This window comes from Sycon ciliatum, chromosome 7 (genome assembly GCF_964019385.1).
Source record: "Sycon ciliatum chromosome 7, ocSycCili1.1, whole genome shotgun sequence".
In the NCBI taxonomy this organism is placed as follows: domain Eukaryota; kingdom Metazoa; phylum Porifera; class Calcarea; order Leucosolenida; family Sycettidae; genus Sycon; species Sycon ciliatum.
The window spans coordinates 5,111,068-5,137,283 of NC_088649.1; the positions used below are offsets into that span (position 1 = coordinate 5,111,068).

Consider the following 26,216-nt stretch of genomic DNA (forward strand, 5'->3'; position numbering starts at 1 on the left):
TACATCCCTAACCCTGCCATCCTTACATCCAGTCAGTCATCCATACATCCCTAACCCTGCCATCCTTACATCCAGTCAGTCATCCATACATCCCTAACCCTGCCATCCTTACATCCAGTCAGTCATCCATACATCCCTAACCCTGCCATCCTTACATCCAGTCAGTCATCCATACATCCCTAACCCTGCCATCCTTACATCCAGTCAGTCATCCATACATCCCTAACCCTGCCATCCTTACATCCAGTCAGTCATCCATACATCCCTAACCCTGCCATCCTTACATCCAGTCAGTCATCCATACATCCCTAACCCTGCCATCCTTACATCCAGTCAGTCATCCATACATCCCTAACCCTGCCATCCTTACATCCAGTCAGTCATCCATACATCCCTAACCCTGCCATCCTTACATCCAGTCAGTCATCCATACATCCCTAACCCTGCCATCCTTACATCCAGTCAGTCATCCATACATCCCTAACCCTGCCATCCTTACATCCAGTCAGTCATCCATACATCCCTAACCCTGCCATCCTTACATCCAGTCAGTCATCCATACATCCCTAACCCTGCCATCCTTACATCCAGTCAGTCATCCATACATCCCTAACCCTGCCATCCTTACATCCAGTCAGTCATCCATACATCCCTAACCCTGCCATCCTTACATCCAGTCAGTCATCCATACATCCCTAACCCTGCCATCCTTACATCCAGTCAGTCATCCATACATCCCTAACCCTGCCATCCTTACATCCAGTCAGTCATCCATACATCCCTAACCCTGCCATCCTTACATCCAGTCAGTCATCCATACATCCCTAACCCTGCCATCCTTACATCCAGTCAGTCATCCATACATCCCTAACCCTGCCATCCTTACATCCAGTCAGTCATCCATACATCCCTAACCCTGCCATCCTTACATCCAGTCAGTCATCCATACATCCCTAACCCTGCCATCCTTACATCCAGTCAGTCATCCATACATCCCTAACCCTGCCATCCTTACATCCAGTCAGTCATCCATACATCCCTAACCCTGCCATCCTTACATCCAGTCAGTCATCCATACATCCCTAACCCTGCCATCCTTACATCCAGTCAGTCATCCATACATCCCTAACCCTGCCATCCTTACATCCCTAACCCTGCCATCCTTACATCCAGTCAGCCATCCTTACATCCCTAACCCTGCCATCCTTACATCCAGTCAGCCATCCTTACATCCCTAACCCTGCCATCCTTACATCCAGTCAGTCATCCATACATCCCTAACCCTGCCATCCTTACATCCAGTCAGTCATCCATACATCCCTAACCCTGCCATCCTTACATCCAGTCAGTCATCCATACATCCCTAACCCTGCCATCCTTACATCCAGTCAGTCATCCATACATCCCTAACCCTGCCATCCTTACATCCAGTCAGTCATCCATACATCCCTAACCCTGCCATCCTTACATCCAGTCAGTCATCCATACATCCCTAACCCTGCCATCCTTACATCCAGTCAGTCATCCATACATCCCTAACCCTGCCATCCTTACATCCAGTCAGGCATCCATACATCCCTAACCCTGCCATCCTTACATCCAGTCAGTCATCCATACATCCCTAACCCTGCCATCCTTACATCCAGTCAATCATCCATACATCCCTAACCCTGCCATCCTTACATCCAGTCAGTCATCCATACATCCCTAACCCTGCCATCCTTACATCCCTAACCCTGCCATCCTTACATCTAGTCAGTCATCCATACATCCCTAACCCTGCCATCCTTACATCCAGTCAGTCATCCAGATTATCTGGCCTGATTGCTGAGAAAGAGGAGGAGGGAGGGAGGGAGGGAGGAGGGAGGAGGAGAAGGAGGAGGAGGAGAAGGAAGAGAGGAGAAGGAGAGGGGGGGGGGGGGGGGAAGGAGGGAGGGAGGAAGAGAAGGAGAAGGAGGAGGAGAAGAAGTAGGGTTGTTTGGTAAATAACACTGTATAATGTAGGCGAATTCAATACCTTGTGTCTTAGGAATCTCGGACAGGGTGCTGATTGCCGCTTTGAAGAATGAGTCACCTACACACACACACACACGCGCACGCACGCACGCACGCACGCACAACCTGCTCATCAGTGGCAAAAGGAGAGACAACCACAGCAGCAGCAGAAGCATCAGCATCAGCATCAACAGCATCAGTATCATCATCAGTACCATCAGTGGCTCATTGCTCACCTTGCGTAATGGCTTGGTTGAGAAGTGCCACTTGACCAGAGAGTAGATACAGGTTCAGCCTCATGAAGGCGTCCGTCACTCCCGGTATGGTGATGAATGTGTATGCAGCACAGGCCTATGCAAGCGCAAACACGCACACACACACGTGCACACGTGCACACACACACACACACACAAATACACACACATACAAATACACACACGTGCCCATTGCTGAAACGATGATAATGAACAGCTATGTTAGACATAGCAACTTGAGCTGGGATTACACCATTCAATAGTTTGCAAAGCTAATGAATTGACTGCCAATGATTTTAGCCTGGCCTACACCACACAGCATCCCCCCCCCCCCCCCCCATAAACACATACACACATGCATATTCATAGCCTTTATACGTGTTCCACTCACACCGCACATTGTATACTGTACAGTGTGGCTTATAGACAGGGGTGTCTCAAAGTACTCTACATCGGTGTGACCATCAAAAGGCGGGAGAGCCGGGAACACTTTAGGAAACTTGAGCCCAAATAGCCCATAATGCACTGCTCCAGAAATCACAGGATCAAATTTTTGGTGCAGATTTGGCCGCACCCGCCGCACCGGTTCCGACGCTCCTGATAGATGAGTTTTAAAACAAACTGCCATAACTCTGTCAACCTGAGCTGAAGACCTTTCCAACAACATCTCTACTCTCTAGGGATAAAGTAGTATATGAAAATCTTTGCGCTCGGACAGACACTGATACAAAGAAAGCGCCGTACTCACGCGGACAAAGGCGGACGTCTTCCGGGAATGATTGCCTTTGACCATGCGATGTGTCTCGACAGCCAGACTGTTCACACGCTGTACAAGACAGAATAGGTAAAGAACGGGACCAATACGACAAAGAGAAATCTGTCAGCGCCGAACTCACATGATTTTAATCTCGCTTTGAAAATTTTGTTCAACCACCAGTTCCAAAACAGGAAGAACCGAAACATCTGTCTGTCAGAAGGAATTTTCAATCCGAAGGAACCTCTTGTTGCTGTTGTGGGGAATGCACGTGGTCGGCTGCAGAGCGCAACGGTGGTGGTGGTGAATTGGACACCAGATTCATGATGAAAAATATATACAGAGCCGAATGCTGCTGATTACCTCTTTATACGGAGAATTTGCAATAAAGGAAAAGAAGATGCGACAGTGAAAATAACAATGAAGGAAGATTCAAACAAGTTCTCGTACAACACACACCAGGAATCATGGTTGTACTAATGGTCAACGCAACCAATGCATCTTCTTTTCCTTTGGAAAATCTATTTTCCATTGCTATCAGGGTCGGCCGGATTTTCTCTGTGCTGGGCTGACGAGTCCACAAAGGACGGAACAGTTCAGTCCGCAGATTGAGTGCACAGACAGCATAATAATTATGTACGTTTGTACATGAACAGAACCCGGCCAACTGACCCCATTTGCAGCCGAGCAAAGTGACTCGAACATGTTGAATACTGGCTGGTCAGAATACTATGTACATACACTGATTTTTTCGGTTTCACAGCAGACAGTCCACTTCTCACCTGCACGAGAAACATAACGACAGGCTGTAGGTTGGCGAAACCAGCCCTGGCGTCCACCAAGAAGTTCAAGTGAGCCTCGAGATCGCGACCGTGTGTGACCTGTATAGTACATGCACACATGCGTGTAGACCCATAAATGCATGCATGCATGCACACTCAAACTCAGACCTGCCCATCGCGGAGGCGATGATAGCGAACAGCTATGTTAGACATAGCAACTTACTTGTGCTGGGATTACACCATTCAACAGCTTGCAAGGCTGATGAATTGGCCGCCAATAATGTTAGCCTGGTCTACATCACACAGCGATTGACACGAGCACACACACGCATGCACGCACGCACACACACACACGCGCTCCGCACGCCCCCCCCCCCCCCCCCCCCCCCCCCCCACATACACACCTAGAATGACTGTACTACTCCAAAGTACGTCACCCAGACAACAACAACAACAACAACAACAACAACAACAACAACAACAACCGTTTCTCTTATTGGCCACAGGCCATCGTGAGAATAAAAGATTTCAAACCGTGGCACTATAAGGAGCAGCATCATCATCATCAGCATCATCAGCACAATCCACTGGAATTCCAAAGCAATAGCACTTATCGGAGAGAGTAGAACTGCAGCTACAGTTACTAGTGCCACGTACCCGTCTCAGGAAGTTGACGATGTAGTTGGAAATCTGTCGCTCCTCGTCACGGAGACTCAGCGCACTGAAACAAACAAGGAGAAGTGAGCCGATAAGCATCAACACAATGCAGCAGCAGCAGCAGTAACAGCTACCGCAACAATGACACCACCAGCAATAGCAGTAACAGCCGGGAAATCGGGGAGAGCAGTAACAGAAGGGACGGCGTCAATGGCAGACATGCTGGGCGGGTGAGTAAGTGAATATGAGTGTGTGTGTGGGGGGGGGGGGGGGGGAGGGGGGCACACGGGTGAGGGAGTGGTGGAGTGGCCAGGTGAGGTAGTGTGTGGATGAGCAGTTAGGTGAGCAAGTGAGCAAGCTAGAGAGAGAGAGGGAAAGAGAGGCAGGGAAAGGAGAGAGAGAGAGAGAGAGAGAGAGAGAGAGAGAGAGAGAGAGAGAGAGAGAGAGAGAGAGAGAGAGAGAGAGAGAGAGAGAGAGAGAGAGAGAGAGAGAGAGAGAGGAGAGAGAGAGAGACACACACACACACAGATACAGAGAGTGACAGAGAGACAGGGGTACAACACCATGGATCAACAGCACCGTCCATCAGAGCCAAGAGTTGTAGTATCACTCACTTGATCGAGTCATGAAGGACTTTGCACACGTACATCATGCCGTTGATGGTCACAGGGTCAGATGTGGCATCAACCTGATGCCTGTTCGATACAGGCGGGGAAAACAGCCAGAGAAAGAACATAGGTAGCATCAGCTTGACGTATGAGTCAGGCGCAGGAAAAAAGAGGCGCACGACAGGACGAAGACGAGTTGCAGCGAGGTCATAAGGGAGAATGGCAGATGTTCATACTGAGGAAGGATTCCAATCAATAAAAAACTGATCAAAAGTCATGACGTACAATCATGCAGTAAACAAAAGACAGTTGTTTGCTCGAAAAACAAATTCCCCGCGAGTTGACCAGACACTGGACTCAGAACTTGGGTGCTGGTAGCAACCAACTTTCTTATAAAAAAAGGATCAAAACGGTGCCGGCTAGACTGAATTTCAAAGAAGAATGCTGGGACCGTCTGACACCGACACGACCAGACTCTAGTGTTATGTACTGACCGGATGAAAGCTTCGACGACCACCTTGCACACATCCACCTTGACAGCATCGCGCTGGAAGACGTCGATGAACGGCAGAAACTTGTCCTGCAAGTAGAGCCATGTGAACATGTGAACAAACAAACACACGCATGTGTACACACAAACACACAGAGACATACATACATACATACATACATACTATCAACGACTGCATCACAGCAAACACTCTCCATTGACACAGTGAAACCAAGCATGCATGCATGCACATACTCACACGTACACGCACACAAACACACACACACGTGCGTGCGCACACACACACACACAATCCACTTACCATCGAGAAGAGTGCACTGAAGTCGTGCATGTGAGCCACTATCTTGGAGACCATGGATTGAAGCTGAGCGGACACAAACGGAAACAAAACACAAGAACACACACACACACACATGTGCACATACACACACACACATATCCACACATACATGCAGACGTCAAGTAAGACTCCAACGGGAACGACACCCGTTGGCTTGTCCAGTCACTAATACTTTCCCATACTTTCACCACAATCTGACATCGTTGCGGCCAGCCACTAGGTCACAAGGACTTTCCACACGCTTCCTCTGTCCAGGTGTAAATTTCCATTACCTCTGACGGCTATATTGCTACGCCTGGAACTCACACAGCAACACCAATCTGCCAGCTCAACACCCTACTCGTGTCCATGGCTAACATACAGGCAGTCTGTGCTGAGAGGTTGGCGGGGCCGTTGGGAGTGCCAGGCTGGCCGTGCCAACATTCTTGTGAAGACCCCATGGGCGCCCCCGTCGTAATAGGTCCACCAATATCAAAGACCGGACTCGTCAAACATACACTTCTCTCTCTCTCTCTCTCTCTCTCTCTCACTCCCTCTCTCTCTCCCTCCCTCCCTCCCTCCCTCCCTCCCTCCCTCCCTCCCTCCCTCCTCCCTCCCTCCCTCCCTCCCTCCCTCCCTCCCTCCCTCCCTCCCTCTCTCTCTCTCTCTCTCTCTCTCTCTCTCTCTCTCTCTCTCTCTCTCTCTCTCTCTCTCTCTCTCTCTCTCTCTCTCTCTCTCTCTCTCTCTCTCTCTCTCTCTCTCTCTCTCTCTCTCTCTCTCTCTCTCTCTCTCTCTCTCTCGAAAGCAGTCACCATCGGTATAACCTCAACAACAGACATAACACTCCACAAGAACAGCTGACAGGAAAAAAACAGACCCTTCAGAAAATATTAGGGGTGAAACGAAGGTCTCAATTTGCCAAACGAACCTTCGTCATCAAAACGAACGAAGGTGTCAAAGGATTCTTTTACCAGTTCACAGTTCCCCTTGAAGCACACTCTGTGCATGTGCCCTACAAAGTACATGACTGCGCACATATTTGCTGTGCAGTCACCACAATTGGCACGTCCATAGCTTTTGCACTGCTCAGTTTGCACCCCAAACTGCCCAAGACTACTTCTGCACACCGTGGCCGGGAATGGCCACGCTCAAGCGCAGTGCGTGGCCTACTATGGACTTGCAGTGACACCTACCTGGAGCCAAGTGGACACAAAACTAGTCGACTGTACAAACTACGGTACAGTAAACGTGTATACAGGGAAGATCAGTGCATGTGTGTGCAGAAATTGTGTGTCGACCTTCTTTTGAATTGAAAACGAAGGTTCTTCGAACCTTTGACACCTTTGTTTCACCCCTAGAAAATATTCATTGGTTTGAGGGAAAGATACGAACGGGAAAAGTCTGAAGAAAAGTGACTGTCACCACCAGGACTCGAACCAGGGACCTTTGCTTGAGACTAGCGATGCTCTAACCAGGGACCTTCGCTTGAGATCAGGGATCATCTAACCACTGAGCTTTGGTGCAGCTGTCATCCAAGCAGAGACCGTTCAACATTTTTTCTTCTTCAGAAAATGCTTCCGTTTTATACCTTGCATCAAGAGTACATAACCCCCCAGAGTGTGCAACGCCGATCCAGCTCTGTGTAGGGTCTTGGTCGAGCGGAATCGGATCTTCTGATGTCATGCGTACACTTCACACCAGCGCAAGGCCGGTCTCGAGGCAGGGCACCATTGTTTTTGATCCAAGAGTACCCGCGACTCCCCGGGTTCCCCTCAGATGTGTACGGTATTATGACGCAAAGATCCGATTCCGCTCGACCAAGACCCTATGCAGAGCTGGATCAGGCGTTGCACACTCTGGGGGGTTATGTACTCTTGCTTGCATCCCTCTGGCCAAAGACATCTTGACACGATATAGTCTGCTAACAAAAAAGGTTTAAAAGTTTCTTGTAGAAATGTTACCTGTGAGTAGTGGTTCTCAAATGCCCGCTCAACCGTCACATGTTTCATCAGGTCAGCCAGAAACGTGTTGACGTTCTTTTTCTATGTGGTCACACACGCATACGCACACACACACACACACACACACACACACACACACACACACGTGCACACACACACACACATACACACATGCGCGCACACACACACGTGCGCAAAAACACAGATGCAAAACAATACAGAGATTACCTTTCATTAATATGAGGGATGTACGTGTGATGAAGTAGAAAAATATGTTACTGTCTTTGCACATACTTTTCAAAGTAGTGGTTGTAGCAGCTCCTTGCTCGTGTATTATTAAAACAAACAAACAAACACACACACACACAACATATACTTACACCAAAGTGCTTGCATGGGAACTCAATCCAGACTTCAGCGCAGGCTATGTACTCCTACAAGAAGAAGGACACGCAGAAAAAAGTATTACATTCTGGCATTCTGGCCATCGCACATAAACCTCCTATGCTATGGAGTACATGTGTGCACAATGTAGACCAGATACCTTATATGTCACGTTCGTTATACTCAGATACCTTATATGCCAGGTCCGTTATACCCAGGTTCGTTATACCCAGGTCCGTTATACCCAGGTCCGTTATACGCCAGGTCCGTTATACGCCAGGTCCGTTATACCCAGGTTCGTAATACCAGGTAAATTATTTATACCCACGTTATACCCAGGTTATACCCAGGTCCATTATACCCAGGTTCGTTATACCCAGGTCTGTTATACCCAGGTTTGTTATACCCAGGTCCGTTCTACCCAGGTCCGTTCTACCCAGGTCCGTTATACCCAGGTACATTATACCCAGGCACGGAGCAGCAAAAGAAAGTGCAGAAAGACTTACCGCGGGATCTTTCAACTTGGTCACATCCTTCCACACCTGGGCGGGAAACAAAGAACAGCGGAAAGGAGGCTTGTTACCTAAGGCCGATTCCACACTACACCAAATACTGTCTAAGAAGCCATTTTTCAGGCACTTTTCAGGCAAGTTGCCATGGCGATCACTTTGAGAAACGCGAAAGTGAAAAGTGCTTGTCTACAAAGCAACACCAGCACCCTCTTTCAAGGCAACTTTTTACCTTTTCAGGACACTTTTCTGACTTTTCTTCAGCCTTTCGATTTTTTCCGAATGTGTTCCCTGTCGTATCTTTCAGTTGTGGGTGAGTTGTGAGCTGTCAACAATGCCTAGGGTCATGTTTAGCCAGGAGCTTGAGGGCAAGCTGATCGAGCTTTGGAACGGACATTTGAGGCGACCTCCGGGCGGTACAGTTCGCAGGAACTACGCCGGAGGAGATCGCCATCAAGCTGAATTTGTTTGCTGAACAGCTCCGGGAGGAGGCAATCTATACTGCGTCGATCGTCCATTCCAAAATCGACAACATGAAAACGAAGGCGAAAGGACTGTACGAGACATACACAAAGAAAACTGCCAACGGAATGCCTGTTGGCGAGGTTGACGAATATTCGACCTATGGTCTGGAATCCACCTACACAGCGTGGTCAAATTTCAAGATTTGGCACGCGAAAATGGGTGATATTCGAGGATTTGGACCAACAAAGAGCCTCTCCACCACCGCCGTTGCTAGATCAAGCACAGGAAAGCCTCACAGTCTAACCTTCAAAGCAAAGTCCCGTGATCGACACTTGTAGGTGTGAATGCAGCTTCACTTTATAAGCCACTTTATGCCTTCAAGGCAAAGCCACTTTCGGCGTAGTGTGGAATCGGCCTAAACCAAAGACTTGAAAAGTGACAATGCAATTGATGGGGGGGGGGGGGGCTGCTTGACAGAAACGAGAGAGAGAGAGAGAGAGAGAGAGAGAGAGAGAGAGAGAGAGAGAGAGAGAGAGAGAGAGAGAGACTGAGAGAGAGAGAGTGTGTGTGTGAGAGAGAGACAGTGTGTGTGTGTGTGTTGGTGTTTGTGCATGTATGCGTGTGTGTGTGTGCATGTGTGTGTGTGTGTGTGTGTGTGTGTGTGTGTGTGTGTGTGTGTGTGTGTGTGTGTGTGTATGTGTATGTGTATGTGTGTGTGTATACGTACGTACGGCGTGTACGTATGTGATCGCGGGTGCGTGTGTACGCACACAAGCCAAGCATGCAACACGTCAAGGAGAGAGATTAGAACAAAGCACACGACTCACATCGCGCAGTATGCCCATGCGCTCCTCTGACGGCGGATCACACAGCAACAGATTCATGCCAAGCACGCGGTAAAGCAGATGCTGTAAAGAAAAAAAAGCAGAAGCAACAATGATGATCAAACGAGAACAAGAACAAGAGCAGCAACAACTGAAACAGCAACAGCAACAACAGCAACAGCAACAGTACAAAAACGCATATCCGGCATTAATACTGACCTTGGAGAAGCCATTTTCATCACAGTCCTTGATCATGTCAACAAACTTTGCTGCTCTGAAACGCATACACACACACACACACACACACACACACACACACACACACACACACACACACACACACACACACACACACACGTGCACGCACGCACATTTTTTAAATGCACGCACAAGCACACAATATTTTGTAAGCATGCAGGCACAAGCGCGCAGGCACATACACACAGGAAATCTAATGGAGCCAGAAAGAGAGAAGAAAAAGGTGCATAACGCTATGTTCATGTTAGGTACCTCCTCCCGTACCTTTTCTAGCTGGCCTGCATGCACTTACGTACTCACCTTTTGTCTCCTTTTGTTCCGTTGGCCTGGGTAGCTACTTGCGCGCCCATATTTGCCATAGCTACCCAGGCCCTTTATCTTGCCGTTCAGACTTGATCTCTCTCTCTCTCTTTTCTCACTCGTCAATAATCACAATGTAGTCGTTTCGTTCGTCTTGGTCTCTTGTCTCGTCGTCTATAATAAATGTCGTTCCCACTAACTTGTTCCCGTTGTCAGTCGTCCTGTTTCGAACTCAACATTCACAACCGGCAGGGTGCGCTGTGGGACGGCTAATTTTAGCGGGTCTTTAGGCACCTAAGATGGCAGAGGTCGTATCTGTGGCCATTGAGCACTGTGTGAGCAGTGTAAGTGTGGGTATTGAGCACTGTGTGAGCAGTGTAAGTGTGGGTATTGAGCACTGTGTGAGCAGTGTAAGTGTGGGTATTGAGCACTGTGTGAGCAGTGTAAGTGTGTGTATTGAGCACTGTGTGAGCAGTGTAAGTGTGTGTATTGAGCACTGTGTGAGCAGTGTAAGTGTGGGTATTGAGCACTGTGTGAGCAGTGTAAGTGCGGGTATTGAGCACTGTGCGAGCAGTGTAAGTGTGTGTATTGAGCACTGTGTGAGCAGTGTAAGTGTGGGTATTGAGCACTGTGTGAGCAGTGTAAGTGTGGGTATTGAGCACTGTGTGAGCAGTGTAAGTGTGGGTATTGAGCACTGTGTGAGCAGTGTAAGTGTGGGTATTGAGCACTGTGTGTTCAGTGTAAGTGTGGGTATTGTTTAGGCACCCGAGATGGCAGAGGTCGTATCTGTTCACGGGGACACAGATGATTCCCGGGACATGCCACCCCGGGGCCTAATAATTACAACTCCGAGGAGAGGGCAACTTTGTCTAACAGGTGTTGCTTATTGTAGAACAAAGAGGAAGAAATGTTTCATGCGCATGCGTATAACTAGTGAGAGAGCTGACGTCATGCAGCGAGGTCGCTACAGGTCAACCGTTTTGGGGTTTTCTGAAGCTGGACCAATTCGCGATGAAAATATGTGTTAGCGATCCGAGTTTCGGAGTTTAAAAAGAAGGATGATCTAGCACTGTACATGCAAAATTTCGATTGGCGCGGCAAAACTTGAGCGAAAACATTCCCGTCGCTAAAATCGCTAATATATTGCCGTCGCTAAAATGAGCAGTTTTACAGTACACGGTATGTTTGCGGTGCATGCGCATTCAGACTTTCACAGAGAACAGCAACTATTCGAGTCATATTTTACAGCACTAATTTCTTGACCCCGCCAGTCAAAGTGACTGTAGTGTATGCCAGTATGCGCCTGATACGCGCTGAAATACAACATGTTGGAATTTCCATGCCAGCGCCTTTACGTCCCAAAAGCCAGCAAAAATGCGCACTTAACAGATCACAAGAAACCGCTGTCAAGGATAAGCGAGTATGAGCCAAACTGTCCTCATCATACACCATTTCTATACTGAAATGCATGCACCGTAACGTCGAGTATTAAAGCCGGGCTTATTCCTGTAGAAGCCAATGTCAGGGCTAGGCTTATAGTCAACCCAGGTATTTCTATGTGTTTCAACACTAAAACCTGGCTTATGTGCCGACAGTGTATCTTGAAAATCAGGCTTCTACTCAAAGCCGAGTGAGAGTATACTCAAACCAGGTATTTATATGTATGTCAACACTAAAACCAGGTATTTCTATGTGTGTCAACACTAAAACCAGGTATTTCTATGTATGTCAACACTAAAACCAGGTATTTCTATGTGTGTCAACACTAAAACCAGGTATTTCTATGTGTATCAACACTAAAACCAGGTATTTCTATGTGTTGATTTAGTGGTGAAACGAATGTCAAAGCCTAGTAACCGAATATTCTTTGGCTTATCGAACGAACGTACGAATATTCTTTAATTTCTTTTGGTAACAGAGATGCCATCACATGCCCTCCTCTCAGTCATTTGATGGATATTGTCATTATTATTAGGTATGACAAACGGTAGTGCCACATAAAATACACTGCCACATAAGACTACTTCGAAGTTCATACATGTTATGTGCAACATTGGCAGTCCAGTATGCACATACATGAGAAAACATGGAGTACAAAGTCACAGGCAGGCTGTACGCACTGCACTGTATTGTGTTCGGCGTGCTTGTATATACATGCACTGCATTCAAAGCGACGTAACGAATACTCGAATGTGACTTAAAGAATATTCGAATGTGACAAACCGAACGAATGTTCGAATATTCGAATATTCGTTTCACCACTAGTATCAACACTAAAACCAGGTATTTCTATGTATATCAACACTAAAACCAGACTTATGTGCCGACAGTGTACATGTATCTTGAAAACCAGGCTTGTATTCAAAACAGGCTTGTATTCAAAACAGGCTTCTATATGAGACAGGCTTTAATACAAGACACTGCGGTATGTGCGGCATCGTTCACCTGGAGTGTGTAAACTGGAATGCATGTATGTACGGGATCACTCACCTGGAGGCGGTGAAACTCGGCTCAAACGTTTGTAACACCGAGTGCAGGAAGAGAGACCTACGGCAGAAAACGATGCAGCACACACACACACATGCACGCACGCACGCACGCACACACACACACACCTTGATCTTGACCTTGATCTTGCCCATTGCGTACGCAATGATAGCGAATGTCGGAAAGTTCAAGTGAGAACACGAGCGCAGAACTTGGCATGTCGTTTCAGGTCTCCTGGTCGACGAAATGGGCGTCCACAGACACATAGAAGAGGATCAGGAGCGGGCCGTGGCGGTGGGGTGCTACTCGCAACTCGTCTCCAGCCGGGACGATCTTGGCAACTCTCAAGCCAGGTGGTCACGCCGAGGTCCGCCAGGTCAGTCGATACCACATCTCGCCACCTCTTCTTCGGGCCGTGACGAGGACGGGGGGCAGGCAGCTCGCCGAACAGCAATTGCTTCGGTGCGCGTGAGTCGTCCATCCTGCCGACGTGACCCAGCCAACGAAGCCGGTGGCGACGGATGATGCGGGTGATATCAGGGTCAACACCGAATGTAGCTGCTAATGTGGCCGTTGAGATCCGATCATCCCACTGTTGACGACGGCCGATACCCACAATGGACCGAACACACTGATGGTGAAACGTGTTTAGCTTCTGGAGGTGGCCTGCCTTGGTGGTCCACGTCTCCGCACCATACAAGAGGGTCGTGAGGACGACAGCCTCATAGACACGCCTCTTGCTGCGAAGCGACAGGGTCTGGTTATCAAAGACAGGAGCTTTGAGGGCTCCGAACACAGCTGAGGCTTTCGCAAGGCGAGAGCGGACATCAGCACAGGCAAGACCATCCGAGGAGAGCACACTGCCAAGGTAGGTGAATTGGTCCACCACCTCAATCGTGTCTGCTCCAACAACAACGTCACGGCGATCAGCAGACTCACCCACAGCCATACCCTTGGTCTTTCTCACACTGACCGTCAGGCCCCAGCTGCTTGCGCATGTGATGAAGCTGGAAGTCATCGCTTCGAAGGCAGGCCGAGATGTTGCGTAGAGTGCAGCGTCGTCAGCAAACTGGGATTCTGTGACCGTTGATGACAGAAGCTTGCCCTTCGCCGTTCGGTCACCTACTAGCTTCCTCCCGACTTTATATCGAAAGGATATGCCAGCGTCCGGACAACTGGACCTCCAACTGGCAACGACGGCAGAGAAGTACAAATTGAAGAGCATTGGTGCGAGAGTGCAGCCCTGACGCAATCCATTCCGCACAGTTATCGGGTCAGTCAGCTTGCCATCCACCCGAACAGAAGCAGTCATGCCGTTGTGGAGTGACTGAATGATGCGGAGCATTGCCGGCGGAACACCAAGCTTTTGGAGAACCTGCCACAGCGCTGCACGCGGGATACTGTCATACGCCTTTCTCAGATCGACGAACAGGACATATGCATCTGAATCATGCTCCAACGTCTTCTCCATCAACTGCCGTGCGACGTACACCATATCGACGCAGCCACGTCCCTTTCTGAAGCCGCACTGAGAGTCTGGCAAGACATTTTCAGCGATAGCTTTGAGGCGGTCCTGCAGAATACGGGCAAGCAGCTTGCCGACAACGTCCAACAGACTGATGCCGCGCCAGTTATCACAGTGGTGTAGATCTCCCTTCTTGGGGATGGGCACAACCACTGCATCACGCCAATCATCGACTACAGTGCCTTCGAGCCAGGATTTACGCATGATGGTCAGGATGCGACTGTGTAGGTCTTTGCCACCATGTAAGACCATGTCCGGTAGAATGCCCGACTGACCGCCAGCTTTACCCGCTTTCATGGTCCGCAGTGGAGCCTCCAGCTCAGCAACAGTAGGTGGCTGGTCCAGCTCAGGAATAACAGGGCGATCCGCCATCATCTCGACCACAGCTGCGTCAAACTCACTCTCAACGTTCAGGACACCCTGAAAGTGCTGCAGCCATCTTCCACTGACAGCCTCGGGTCCATCACTCAACGTGCCATCTTCCAAATACACAGCAGACGGCTGCATTGGTCGGCGGCCTTGATGGAGCGTCTGCAACTTGCGGACTGCAGCCCAACGAACAGAACAATTGTTAGCAGCATTTTCAGCTTGGGATGCGATGTCTTCAATCCAAGTTTCCTTGGCACTCCTTACAGCCTTCTCCACCTCACGTTGTGTCTGACGAAAGTTCTTGCGTGAAGACGCGGTGTTCTTCTGCAACATGACATCTCCAGCGGAATTCTTGATATCAATCAGCGGAAGAAGCACAGTCTCACTCGCCTTAAACCAGTCGGGTTGCCTGCGTTGCCGTGGTCCCAGGACATCCTCTGCTGTACTGCACATTATATCCTTCACTGCTTGCCATTGGTCAGCTGCAGTGTCCGCATCAGCAGTATCAGGGAGCTTGTCTGAAATTTGTTCAGCAAAGCTCTTGCGAACGGCCGGGTCACCCAGCTTTCCGACAGCAACAGGTGCGGGTTTCGGCACAGGGCGAGGCCTGCGGCACAATGGACGATCAAGTAGAATCCTGCTGCGAACCATGTGGTGGTCTGTCCAACAGTTGGCACCTCGCATTACGCTGACATTAAGACAAAAGCGACGGTGTGGCTGCCTCATGATGATAAAATCTATGAGATGGGTTTGCTTCGTAGCTGGGTGCATCCAGGTCCCACGCCTCGACGCAGGTTTCTGGAAATGGGTGTTCATTACAGACAGCCCGTTGGTAGCACACCACATCAGAAGCCGCTCACCAGCATCATTCCGCGCACCGTGACCGTATCTCCCCAACACAGCCCTCCATTCGTCTCCTGCGTCATTGCTGCTGCCAACTCTAGCATTGAAGTCACCAAGCAGCAACAGAACATCACTGGCTGGCACACCATCGACCACCCTCTGCAAATCTGTAAAGAAATGATCTTTGACGGGTGCAGTAGCTTTACTGGTTGGTGCGTACGCACTCACAACTGTCACATACAAATCATTCCTTCTCTGCCATTCGCCATGCACCCGAAGTTCCCCCGCCTCCGCGAGCTTGAGACGGGCCACAACCAATCTCGAACTTACAGCGGTCCACTGCTCACCAGCACGTCTCCAAGCCTCCGTCATCCCTGGGTTCAGCATAATTCCAACACCTTCGTTCCTACGCGCAGGACCATCGCCATTTGGTAGACGACGACCTGAGTGCAAGAACGTATATCCATCAGCTCTCCAGACATCGGACTCGAACCACTTTGTCTCTTGGATCGCAGCGATAGCAATCCCATATCTCCGAAGCTCCGCGACCAAGAAATCCAATTTACGATCGATCGACAAATTATTATTTTGCCGCTTTCTGCAGATCCGCTCGTCTCCAGAGTCCTCGACAAGGGAACGAACATTCCACGTCGCGAGAGCAGCTCCACGTCCACCACCACCACTTCCTTCCTTTCTCCTCTCTGTCTGGTTGGACTTCGTCGTCGTCCTCCTCACCATTCCAAATTCAAATTTTCGAAATTCTCAAAATGAACTTTCCGACTACTTGTGCAGTGAGTGCGCAACAACAACTCCGCAGTAGCTTGCAAGGCCACTGGCGGAGGTCACCACAGCCCTGCCCTGGTCTACACCACACGGACAGGGCTGTGTTACGTGACACAAACGACTTGAGGTCAGAGCACTCAAAAATGCAACCAACCTCTACTGTACATACACACACGCACACACACACACACACACACACACACACACACACACACACACACACACACACACACAGAGGCACACACACGCAACAAAGCCAAGACATGCAGTGATAAAGAGGCTTTAACCCTTTGGAGGTGATCGTTCGAATTCGAACGATGCCAATGTCATGTGTGCAAGTGCACTCAACGAGTCACAACTAAGTCAAATCTCAACCGAATTCAACAATCGAAATACCTACGAGGTAGCAGAGAATCTAAGCTGTCGGCTCGAAAAACTCCGGGGTCGATACGAGCTAGTATAACAGAGCGGCAAGTGCCCGAACTTTCGCTCGATTTCTCATGCGTCAGCGAAGTGCAAATTTCGTTCAAAAGTGGGATTTTCCCTCTTCCTGCCCACGCAGCGTGTGACATCACTCCCAGCGCTTTTTGTCACGGCTTTTGTGAGTCTGTTAGAAAAAATTTGAATGATTTTGAGCTAGCACGAGTGAAATGGCGAGACAAGGACTATTCCCGGTTTGGATTTGGTATTCAGCTGGCGTTCCTGGCATTCAGTAGCAGACAGCAATCGCTCTCCTGAATGAGTTTGGGCTCGCTGTTATCCTCGTTCCAAGAGCTTTCCAACGAGCCCAAGATCGTCAAAATCGGTGAAGTAGAACCAGCGTTATGATGGAAATTGGAACGAATATACTTGCAATTGCAGCTATCTCCCGACGTCGTGTGATCAGTGCAGTTCCAAAGGGTTAAATGGACTACATTATAGTGCTCTTCATTTCTGCAGGAGCTGTGCGGATCGCGGGGGTCATTGAGCCCTGAGCCGATATCAGTTTGAATCATGGGCAGAGCACGTTGACACTTGATTAATCTGCCGGCTTAAGGTGATTGCTGTGCTCTCGTTGCTAACAGGCTCGATCTCAATTCTCCATGCTATTTTTTTTAAGATGATGAGGTATTCCTCTCTGCATCCGCCTGTCTTTGTGTTGGTGTCTCGGTTTCCCGGCTTCTGTCTCGGCCTCTTTCTATCTAGCTTTCACCCTTGAACACACACCCACACATAGACACCCACACACGCTGCCCCCCCCCCCCCCCCCCCCCCCCACACACACACACGGGACAGTACTCACGTGTTGCATTTCTTCGCCGAGCGCACCAGGATATCCTCCAGCACTGACTGCACGTCAAGATAATCACAAACACAACGCAAGAATGTTGGAGATGGTGTGGCAGAGCTCTCCACCATTTTACTACAGCACCGCTCAATGAAATCCAGTCGCTTTACTCAAGTACACGCCGGGCATTGCATTGCACAGACCTAGACCTGTGAGCACCAGGCCGTGAAATGATGCAAGGCGCAAACTTGAGCGACACGACTGGATTTCATTGTGTAGTACAGTAATGCATAATCACCATAACATGCTCTTCGTCAACACATCTCCGTCAAGCTCACAACGTACTGTCGTGGACATTGAAATCCGATGGGATGACCCGGGCCAGCGCCGTTACTGCCTGTACTACAGTCCATTTCAAAACTATAGACGCGTACCTACACAAAAACCGTTATGCCAGCATCTATACCACATAAAATCTGTGATCACTTTGTGCATAATTTTTTCCAAATTGGGCGTCTGTTATCCTATCGTTTAGAAACTATATGAGAGTAATTGTGGAGCGGACCTGAGCAATATTCCGAAAACTATTCTCAAAAAGTTCCAGCCAGATTTGAAATATTTCAAAAACACTGCACGTTTATAGTTTTGAAATGGACTGTAGCAGCGCATACAGACACTGTAGTTCATGTACACACCGTGAAAACGGACCAGCATGCAGTGCTCGCGGCTGCAGGGCCAGCGCCCCGTGGCCGCTTGACATCTCAACGGAGTTCAATGTCCGCGACAGTAGCAGTGGTGACAGCAGCGGCAGTGAAGGTTATGAGTTACAGCACAATAGGGCTGTTTCGATGTGTCTGATGATTTGGTTTTTACCATGAAACTCTGAGTAACAACGAAACAGCCCTATTTTGCTTCCATTTGTGCACCTCTCGCGCACTACGCTCTGCCCATTACGGGTATTTGAGCACTGTTGCAGGTTAAGGCGCGCTGCCTCTGTGAATTACGGCACAAGAATGATAGAAGATGCGGTGATGAGTTGAGCGAGGACTGCCCCCAACCAGCCACGGTAGGTTCACAGGAGGGTGTGTAAGCTTCACCAGCCGTCTGGGCATGAGTGTCTGAAGGGTCTCTACTGGGATGATGACTACAGTACTGGCGGGCGCCGAAGAACGGAGCGCCGAAGAACGGAGCGTCGAAGAACGTAGCGCCGAAGAACGGAGAGCCGAAGAGCGACCAGGCTAGAATTTCACCAAGCCCAGCATACCGATGTGCACACGGTAGACTGCAATACATGAAAATAAGAACGGTCTAGGATAGGAGGCTGACCCCCCAGTTCTTCAGCGACCAACAGTACTGTAATACTGGCTACACTATAAATATACCGGTACCTAGCTTCATGCTTCCACCCCACTACTTTCCGTAGTTGGAGTACCCACGGCGCTAGCACAGTCAAGGACCGTACTGTAGGTCTGCCCCTCTCCAAACACGGTGCTGTGTAAAGCAACGACGACAGTTGCGGCATTCAGGGCTACGCCGCTTCATTAATTTCCAATGACCTCATAAGTTATAACACAGTCATGTTAACTGTAAATTCACAAAATTTCAGTGTACAGTCAACTTCAATAATAACGACTGCAGATATAACGACAATTCGCGAATAACGACAGAATTGCCATGCCCAGAGCAAATTCCCATCTGACTGTATACATATGAGACTTCGCGTATAAGGACACTTCGCGAATAAGGACACTTTTCCGATGCCCCGCCGAGTGTCCTTATACGCAAAGTTGACTGTACTTCAATTTTCAGTACTTTCGGTGCATCTCTCTGTCGTATCCAAAATGTCAATGGCCGCACAAACAACTGACAGTGGCACACATTATCCAATAGGGAACTGCATCTTTGTGCCTAGTTTTTTTTTACCTGCTCTGGTATTTGCCCTCTGACGTACCAAAAATTTTAAGCACCTAAAATTTCTGCTAATATAATTAGAGTACTCTTCGGGGGAGATCTTTTGAACTCCCCCCCCCCCCCCCCCCACACACACACCACTCCAGCAAAAATGACATCACTGCACCAACTCTACATGGGGAAAGTCCCCGGTTTGAGCATGGCAGTGATAGGCAGTTGCTTCATCAGATTCCCGTCTACATGTTCGTCAAAGGAGGAGGGTGCCCTCGCATACCTCTTGAGCGCGATTCGCGACGCACTGCAGCATCCACTCCAGGCCGGGCACAAACAACTGCAAGTAGTCCGCAAAGTCTACAAGGACACATGTCGTATGCACACACACGCACGCACGCACACACACACACACACACACACACACACACACACACACACACACACACACACAAATAAATACACAAAGGACACAAACATAGAAGGACCAACGGATAACAGGGCTAGTGAGATGAATAGATAACCATCAGATACAGGTATTGTAGAGGTATGGGATGATCTGGGTCCTTTATAAGAACAGGACACACTTAGCAAGCTTGGAAAAAGCAGAGGAAAAGAGAAAATGTGTACGACTTAGAGGGAGAAGAGAGAAGAGATTGAGTATAAGTGTACGTGAGTGAGTGAGTGAGGGAGGGAGAGTGGGAGGGAGTGAGGGAGCGAGTGAGAGAGAGAGAGAGAGAGAGAGAGAGAGAGAGAGAGAGAGAGAGAGAGAGAGAGAGAGAGAGAGAGAGAGAGAGAGAGAGAGAGAGAGAGAGAGAGAGAGAGAGAGAGAGAGAGAGAGAGAGAGAGAGAGAGAGAGAGAGAGAGAGAGACCTCACCAACTCTCTGCATAGCCAGCACATTGTTGACATGGTCGCTGTTTAGCTGCACAAACCATGAGAAAAACAACAAAAACAAGACACACACAGATCAGACAACCTGTACGTGCACGAAGAGCATCACAATATGACATCCTATAACCATTCTAAAAGCAATGATGTCTCATGTACACAGACAGAAGAATGAGCAGACGACAATAGAAGTCTACTTTCGTCTGATGATCGATTCAGTTCGTGAAACTCGAGTGACGAAAAACAACTGCTCGTTCTTCTGCTGTGTATTCCGCTCTTTGCTTTCGGCAAATTGAGCCCTCTACGGACGGTGGATGAACTTCACATGGTGATGTATAATGTATGGTGGTGAAACGAATATACCGAATATTCGACTATTCGTTCGGTTTGTCACATTCGAACAAATATTTCTCATGGTGAGTATTCGTTACGTCACCTCGAGTGCAGTGTATGCAGGTGCATGCACGCTGAACACAGTGCAGTGTATACAGCCAGTCCTGTGACTTCGTACTGCATGCGCACGCATACACGCACATACTGGGCTGCCACTAGTGTACAGAACTTGTGATGCACTTCGAAATGGCATTATGAAGTGGTACATTGTATATGGCACTAGCGTCTGCCATGCCTGTTGAGGCTTCCGATGGAAAATAAAAGAATACTACTACTACATGACTGAGAGGAGGGCATGTGGTGTCATCCGTGTTAACGAAAGAATATTCGTTCGCTCGTTAAGCCAAAGAATATTCAGCTGCTGGGTTTGGATGTTCGTTTCACCGCTGGTTTTTAAAGGGGAACTCCGGTCCAAAATCACCCCCATTTTTTATTGCGGAATCCATTAGAGTATGCCGTAAGTGGTAGAATGGCGAAAACCGGAAGCTTCTACGACAAGGATAACATACCTAAATTACCAATTGCAATTTTCCATATTTGGCACGAGGGGGCCCCCGCCCACCCTGTGACGTAAAACGTTCTCAGTGACCTCCAAATTTTTTTATTCAAATGGTAGACCTGCAGAAATTTTGAAAAAGGTATTCACTGTTTTTTCTTCAATCAATAACCCTTGTACTAGTATTCATTCGATCATCATGTTGGAGGAAGAGGAGACCACGGGAGGTGTGGAGGTGGACGCCACTTCGGATTCAACAACACCGAGGCCTTTTAGGTTCGAGCCGAAGCGCGCATCAGCGTCTGCGAAACTGTCTACAAGTAATATTTCTGAGACTACAAAACAGATGAACGTGAAGAGAACGCTTTGGTTGCAAGTGCTCGCGTGAGAAGCACTGCTTGATGCCGTTGCGGACAATGCAGCATGATGTGGAGCGAGGTCGAGTCGACTTGTTGCTGGGAGGTTCCTGCAGCTTTCAGTAAACGCGGCGAGCAGGAAGGGCTGCAGTGCGTCACGCAGCACTCAGAGTTTGCTGTTGTTTGCCTGCAAAAATCAGTGCTCGAGGTGGCATTGCTTTCCTTCGAAGAATTTCGGGCAAGCTGTGGACCGTGGTCAAACAGGTGAGGATTCACTGAATCGGTTTCATTATTTCCTTTCTTTCCATGTTTCATGTACCGGTACAAAGTAGATGGGAGGTGTTGTGCAATGATTTTGTGTACAGTATTCAAATTCACCAACTTCCATCACACAATCATGAAGTTCTATTGCACCCATGCCAATATAATTATACTGGTACAACGATGTCTTTCATTCATACTATTCCTAGCACTGTAAGTGTTTCAACTGTGTGTAAAAGTGATGTAAATTTGAAAAAAGGCCAAAGTGTCTTTAGTATAGTAGCCCATAGAAATATTAACTCGAATCCGAAACTATTTACACTGAAACTACTAGTATTTACTTTTACACAATCATGAAGACACTCGTGGTATGTGTATCTACATCTCTCCAACTGTTTTGTGCAGGATTTGGAGACATGTGGCGTATAGACAATACACATGGTTCACCCATGGATACTTTGGACGCAAGCAGCGGCGTGTGATACCGTCTTGCGTGGTATCGAAGATAAAGCAGCTGTACCAGAAGCCAATGCAGATGCGCACTGGGGCTTTGAGGAAGCAGTTTGACATGATGATGATGATGATGATAATGCTTCTTGGCCTGGTTGACGTTCACATAATCATTGGTACATGTGCATGCAGAATGTAGAAAACAGTTGACAGACACGATTTATAACTATTCTTGACTCGGGCAATATTTGTGTTTTCGGGTGGGCGCATGCTTTGCACCAATGCAGCTGCACGAACAATCTGGTAAAGTTGACAGATACAATGGCACAAGACTGTACTGTGTTCGGGAGCATGGGGTTGTGCCGGTGCCGTGTGCCGTTGCGAATGCCGAGAATGGTTGTATGCACATCGTTCAACAGGTCCTTCAAGAAGTTGCAGGACATTGTCGTGCAGCTTCTTGGCCACTTTGTTCTTTTGGTGTATTCCAGCCTGTACCTGAGCACACCCTCCTTGGTTTTGGCGTGCGCTCTCCCAATATTGGCATTGTGGGACAGACATGCCGACTGTACCCGTGCTCTCATGCCATTGTACGAAAAGTGGACACGTTTTGGTGCCCACTTCAGTATGACAGCATGGAAAATTTCCAGACTACAAATCATACTGTACCTTGTATTTGTGGCAGTGTAGCTGCAACCGGAAAGTAACGCAATGGAAACTTACAGATAAAGAGAACCGAAATAACACACATGATAACGTTCCATGTACATTACATCAATTCTCGACTTCACTGACTAGGATTTTGAGTAGAGGACTTTGAGTAGGACTGTAGTCGTTTAGAGCTACGTTCTGGACGGCACAAAATCATGCCGTTCACTTACCTCATCGTGCTCACGTTCCTGGAAGTAAATCGAAGATGGTCTGCTTTTGCTGGCAGCAGAGGTAGAGGAGCTACTAACTATTAGTATGACATGCACCGTCAAGTTTCAGGATGGCAGAGACCCTGGCTTCAAGCGTCGCTGCTGCTTCTGCTTATAGCCACCAATGCTTTGTGCAAACTCTTGTTGGAAATCTCTTTCATAGCACATCTCAGTGAAATGCTCAGTGCAGACACGATTATTTTTCGTCGGAGAAAAATACTTCCAACATACTCTCCATAGCCAAGCTGTCGTCAGGTTCGCGTCAGCCAGAGGAAAGCCATGCTACGACAGCCCGCAGGCGCCTCTTTCTTCGTGACATTGTCGCATCCAGAGACGCAGCAGCGAGTCGTGACAATAAATCGGGCATGGCATAGAACAACAAGCACTTCAACAATGGCCAAGGACTTTTCATTCTTGCTTCAATTATTTGAAAACTTCATCTGAGTGGACCGGGCTGAGAACGTTTTACGTCACAGGGTGGGAGGGGGCCCCCTCGTGCCAAATATGGAAAATTGCAATTGGTAATTTAGGTATGTTATCCTTGTCGTAGAAGCTTCCGGTTTTCGCCATTCTACCACTTACGACATACTCTAATGGATTCCGCAATAAAAAATGGGGGTGATTTTGGACCGGAGTTCCCCTTTAAAGGGGAAGTATACCCTAAAATCAAATTTTTCACCAGTTGTAGTCTTCGGGGTGCTGAGTCGAATGGTCTTGGTCCGAGGAAACTGAGTTGCTCCCTTCCTCCTTTATTCCCAATCGAACTCGCGCACTTCCACCGAAACTGGGTGACTGCGCCCTACTAGATAGGGATGTGTATGCAAAAAGTCACCAAAAACGCCGTTTCGTTCTTATAAAAGCACGGGTGACCGCGATTGGTCCATATTTTGTAGTCTTTTGGCAGCTGAGTCGACTGGTTTTGGTCCGAAAAGGCTGCCATGCAGCGTTGGGCCATTATTCCCAATCGAACACGTTTGAGTAAGTGGTCACCTGCCCATGCGTACACCAGTCACCTGGTCACCGTGCCCTCAGGCTACAATTTACAGCCTGTTTGGGCCCGTTCCTGTCACTCGAGGTGAACCTTTGAGTTGAACCTTGGTGTGAAAACTGTAGCCTGCAGGTACGCCGTCTCCTTTTTGCGGGGCAAGTTGCCCCGTTTTTGACGGGTACAACCCACTCTAGTACATTTACGAGTACGACCTTACAAAGTTCATGATCTTTTATACAGAGTTGGTATAACAGTGTGTACGGTTGTAGTGGACTTGCTCCGCAAAACCTAACGGTGGGAAATTGATGCAAACGTCCCGTTCAGTTGTGTCCCGCATTCACAACGTAAGCAATGCGTTCCACGGGCAACAACGCTTTCCAACGTACCTGCGTGTACGCGTTCATGAAGTCGTAAAGGTTGGGCATCAGATGACTGCGCACATGTGGCGCCACCAGAGCGCCCACCTATGCACAGACAAGGTACACGTGCACACACACGTGCACACACACACACACACACAAAACACACACACACGCACACACACACACACACACACACACACACACACGTACACACACACACACATATATACATACACACGCGCGCACGCGCACACACACACACAAACACAAAGACATCTTGATCTCGGCACAAGAGCCACCGTTGAGTGTGGATCACAAGCAGCTTTCATGATCTCACAGAAAAAAGGAAGAAGAAGCATATTGCAAGCCACACACACACACAAATTGTAGTTATTAGCACAAAGGTATTTTGATCGTCATCAGTAACAGTTACACACGCTCTTACGCGACACAGGTAGCAGCGAGCGTAGACGGCCACAAGTGGATTGCCAATGCCACGGATCATGTTTGTCAAGCGCCGCATTGCCTCGGCAAACTCACTGTGGAAGAGACACAGCAGCAGAAGCACCAGCAGTTGCAGAAGCAGAAAGAAAGACACAGAGAGACACACACAGGAGAGAGAGAGAGAGAGAGAGAGAGAGAGAGAGAGAGAGAGAGTGAGTGAGTGAGTGAGAGAGAGAGTGAGAGAGAGAGAGACGGAAATGAGAACAAATCAATCACCTGACATTCACAGACCCACCCTTAGGAAGGTATTCAGACCTGCTCTGAGATGAAGGGAGAGACCAGTCCAGGGATAGGGGTAAGAGACATACCTGCCCAAAAGCCAAGGGATCGACACACCTACCAATGGGCAAGGGAGCGACCTGGCCGGAGGGCAACGGATCAACGTGCCAAGGGGGTAAAGGCCAGACCTAGTGGCTATCCATGGGGTAAGCGACAGATTTCCACAGCGGGTACTTTCAGTCCGCCACCACAATACTTGACACAACGGATACGCTTGGAATATGCGCGCCCTAATTAGCGGTGACAAAGAGAAAATTCGCTCATGACAGTAACTTACTCCGTGGTAAGGAAATTGTAGCATCTCAAGATGGCCGTCTCGACAAAGCTGAACACGACACGCACTAGTCAAGGATAGTATCAGACCGATAGGACAGGGTAAACTAATGTTTATTTCTCCGACAACATACCCTACTGAGCAGAAGTATCAAACAACGAGAGAGAGAGAGAGAGAGAGAGAGAGAGAGAGAGACGAGAGAGAGAGAGAGAGAGACGAGAGAGAGAGAGAGAGAGAGAGAGAGAGAGAGAGAGAGAGAGAGAGAGAGAGAGAGAGAGAGAGAGAGAGA

General features: G+C 48.6%; 1 protein-coding gene and 1 long non-coding RNA gene across 2 annotated transcripts in view; one reads left to right on the forward strand and one right to left on the reverse strand.

Moving 5' to 3' along the window:
- Positions 1–1,949: 1,949 nt before the first annotated feature.
- Positions 1,950–26,216, reverse strand: part of LOC135821533 (VPS35 endosomal protein-sorting factor-like) — a gene marked incomplete at its 3' end in the record, with an annotated part of 33,966 nt that continues 9,699 nt past the window's right edge. Inside the window, exons 11-30 of the mRNA XM_065334531.1 lie at positions 25,931–25,978; positions 25,316–25,409; positions 24,895–24,972; positions 20,636–20,681; positions 20,041–20,117; positions 17,871–17,917; positions 13,072–13,128; positions 10,243–10,297; positions 10,027–10,107; positions 8,732–8,767; positions 8,222–8,275; positions 7,842–7,922; positions 5,863–5,925; positions 5,545–5,630; positions 5,057–5,137; positions 4,443–4,506; positions 3,786–3,884; positions 2,998–3,075; positions 2,232–2,346; positions 1,950–2,074 (exon numbers count right to left, since the gene is read on the reverse strand). Of these exons, the coding sequence (XP_065190603.1) occupies positions 1,950–2,074; positions 2,232–2,346; positions 2,998–3,075; positions 3,786–3,884; positions 4,443–4,506; positions 5,057–5,137; positions 5,545–5,630; positions 5,863–5,925; positions 7,842–7,922; positions 8,222–8,275; positions 8,732–8,767; positions 10,027–10,107; positions 10,243–10,297; positions 13,072–13,128; positions 17,871–17,917; positions 20,041–20,117; positions 20,636–20,681; positions 24,895–24,972; positions 25,316–25,409; positions 25,931–25,978 (1,465 nt within the window). The remainder of the gene's footprint in view (positions 2,075–2,231; positions 2,347–2,997; positions 3,076–3,785; positions 3,885–4,442; positions 4,507–5,056; positions 5,138–5,544; positions 5,631–5,862; positions 5,926–7,841; positions 7,923–8,221; positions 8,276–8,731; positions 8,768–10,026; positions 10,108–10,242; positions 10,298–13,071; positions 13,129–17,870; positions 17,918–20,040; positions 20,118–20,635; positions 20,682–24,894; positions 24,973–25,315; positions 25,410–25,930; positions 25,979–26,216) is intronic.
- Positions 21,576–22,927, forward strand: LOC135820814 (uncharacterized). The gene is made up of 2 exons (XR_010554205.1): positions 21,576–22,156; positions 22,559–22,927. It is a non-coding gene; the product is annotated as an uncharacterized LOC135820814 (long non-coding RNA).